Source organism: Trypanosoma rangeli (assembly GCF_003719475.1).
Source record: "Trypanosoma rangeli strain AM80 chromosome Unknown Tra_15.4_contig_00903, whole genome shotgun sequence".
Lineage (NCBI taxonomy): Eukaryota > Euglenozoa > Kinetoplastea > Trypanosomatida > Trypanosomatidae > Trypanosoma > Trypanosoma rangeli.
The window spans coordinates 1-2,734 of NW_021706659.1; the positions used below are offsets into that span (position 1 = coordinate 1).

At 60.2% G+C, this 2,734-nt stretch overlaps 3 protein-coding genes across 3 annotated transcripts; all 3 read right to left on the reverse strand.

The window, feature by feature from the left end:
* Positions 1–347, reverse strand: TraAM80_10334 (uncharacterized protein; the record flags this gene model as incomplete). The annotated part of the gene is made up of 1 exon (XM_029386961.1): positions 1–347. A coding segment is annotated over one exon (347 nt), but the record flags the coding sequence as incomplete, so codon positions are not given.
* Positions 348–843: 496 nt separating this feature from the next.
* On the reverse strand, positions 844–1,155 carry TraAM80_10335 (uncharacterized protein; the record flags this gene model as incomplete). The annotated part of the gene is made up of 1 exon (XM_029386962.1): positions 844–1,155. The coding sequence occupies one exon, from the start codon at positions 1,153–1,155 to the stop codon at positions 844–846; it is 312 nt and encodes a 103-aa protein (XP_029233180.1).
* A 659-nt stretch (positions 1,156–1,814) lies between these two features.
* On the reverse strand, positions 1,815–2,318 carry TraAM80_10336 (uncharacterized protein; the record flags this gene model as incomplete). Its single annotated transcript, XM_029386963.1, has 1 exon — positions 1,815–2,318. The coding sequence occupies one exon, from the start codon at positions 2,316–2,318 to the stop codon at positions 1,815–1,817; it is 504 nt and encodes a 167-aa protein (XP_029233181.1).
* Between the last annotated feature and the right edge of the window lie 416 nt (positions 2,319–2,734).

Here is a 2,734-nt window from a genome sequence, read left to right on the forward strand (position 1 = left end):
CTGCCACGGCAACGCATGAAAGTGGAGGCAAAAACACCCCGCCACCGTCGCCACCAAGCCACACAACCCAAAAGAAAGGCCCGAATACGCAGCAAGACGAAGTGCCGCGCGGACGCACCCAGAGCGGCAGCAAACTCAGACAAGACAGGCCGCCCACCCCGTGCCACGCTGTTGCAGTTGGCGGTGCCGCGCTTCAAGACAACACTCCCACATGCAGCGCCCTGCATCCGCAAGGGAAGGGAGAATGGCCCACAACGCACCTCCCCCTTCGTCTCTCTCTTCTCTTCATCCCCACCAAAGACAACAGCAGCCACAGGCAGCACTGCCAGCACTGACCACGTAGCCATCCCCCACGCGCACTGCAGTACATTATTTACATCTGTCGTGTATGTGTGTGTGTCTGAAGATACAAAAATAAAAAAAGATTCAAGCATGGCATAAGCCCACACGAACAAAAGCACATGCAGTGGAGGTGCGGGACGGAAAGGCAGCGAACGGAGACAACTGGGGCTGGAGATGGCACCGCAGCCAAAGCGGCGGTCAGCCACTGAAAAAAAGATGAAAACCAAGGGAAGCGTCCTCCATTATGCATAACACCGCCACAAACCCCAAAAAAGAATTGTCGCCCTCCATGATGTTTTCTCCGCAAAATAAAAAATAGCAGCAGGCTGGCGTGCAGCAGCGTGCGGCTGCAAAAACCGTTTGTTCATATTTTTTTTTGCCCACAAAAAGAAGAAAAATCATTTTTGTTGTTCCTCATTGTGGTCCCCGCATGCCCACCCATGCCAGTTGCATTTCATGGGGGCCTTCTGAGCAGCGGTGCTGCTCCGCCTCGTGGAGGCCTCATCGCTGCAACGCGGCGGCCCTCTTCGGGGTGTGTGGAGAAGGAGCCCGCCCCTCAACGGGAGGGTGTGCGCACAGCAAAAAAGCAAAAAAAAAGGAGGAAAAGGGGGCTCGGCTCCCAAAACAAAGAAAAACACGAGCAAAAAAAAGTTGGCACGGTTTCCAGCGCGGGTCCACCTCCTCCCCTGCTGTTCCCTTCCGCTCAGAAGAGAAACAGGCGGCCCCACACCCACGCACGGAGCTGTCGCACGTGACCTGCGAAGGGGTGGACTTCTCCTCCACGAGCGCCTTCAGCTCCGTGGCGTTCAGCATTCCGGCTGTACAGAAAAACGCTCGTCAGCGTCACGTCGCTCCCTGCGCCCCCTGCACCACCCTCGCCGCCCCCAAAAAAGTACGTGCGCCAACTCATCCTGCGGCGGCAGCAGTATTTCTTCGGCGGCCGCCCCATCGCCCGCGTCCGTCGTGCTGCCGGGAACCGACGCAGGCACGAGAGTGCCCCCTCAGGGGCCCATCCTCTAGCCGTCAACGTAGGCGCCTCCCCTGCCGCCTGTCCGCCAGCGCTTGTTACCGTCCTAGCTCGGGCTCAGCTCCACCACGGTGAATCCACGCCCAGCAAAGCTGTACGCCGGCGCCCCCGCCCGCTCAATCACTGGCCACACAATCCGTGACGCGAGCCCCGTCAGGTTACAGCCGTCGGCAATCCTTGTCGCGCCACTCACCGCAGCGTTCATCCAACGGTAATCGCCGGCCCACTGGGTGGCATTCCCAGCGCCGGACAAAAAAGCCAACCAACCCATCCGCGGGCACGGAAGAGCTGCAGTGACCTTCGGCGCCTTGCCGCTTTCCTCCCTGCGCCGGTGTATGGCCCCAACGCCGCCCCCAACAAACACTCAAAGACCACAGCCTCGTTGCGGTGGCGGAGCCAAGCCCGCCCGCCAGCCGCCGAAGGAAAAGGAAACCCACCCCATTCCTCAGACAAGAAACGCGCCTCGTGCAGGGAGCACAAATCCGCCGCGCCCCGGTGCCAGCGCCAGTCCTTTCAGCCGGAACACGCTCCAACCACTCCACTGCACCCTGCGAGACAGAGGGACCGTGCCTAGTCCGCGCGTGCAGCGGAACGGCCCGAGGTCACACCCCGCCCCAACGCACCGCCGAAGCCGCGTGTTCCCGCTCTGGTGACACAATGCCCGCCCCAACCCTGGCATACCAATGGCAGCGCGGGCACATCGCATCCCCCGGCACCGGGCACTGCACCACCACCGCACCGCAACCGGTCGACCGGCCTCACCAGAGGAACTGCCTGCAACTCCACCCGTCCGCTCTCCGGCGATGTTCAGTCTTGCAGGAAGCCGCCGCCCGGATCGAGACGCGCGACGTGCCGCAGGATGGCGACGGACTCGAAGACGCAGCCCTCCTCTGTCTGCAGCGCGGGGTAGCGGCCGCACGGACTGAAATTGCAGCAACACCTCCTCCATCCTGTTCTCGCGGCCAAACCATCACGGCCTGGGCGTCACGGGCATGTTGGCGAGGGCTGCCGCCACCAGAACACTCGTGCGTGCACGCGTCCTCAAAGGTTCACACCGCTCCACAGCGTGCGCGACATGGCGTGTGTGTGTGTGTGTGTGTGTTAGCTCCTACACTTGCAGAAAACATGCACGGCAAAAAACAAAGCAATAAGAAAAGGAAGGACTGCAAGATGCAATGAGACGGCAAATCAACACGAATGGCAGCTAGGCGCAGAAACAGAAATGTAATGGAAGGACACACACGCAGCGCGGGGAATAGGCGCAGTCGACAAGAAAGACAAACAAACAATAAAAAACACAAATAAAACACATACCCGTAAAAGTGAAAGCCAAAAGCGTGGGCACGTCCACCGAGTAGTGGGGAC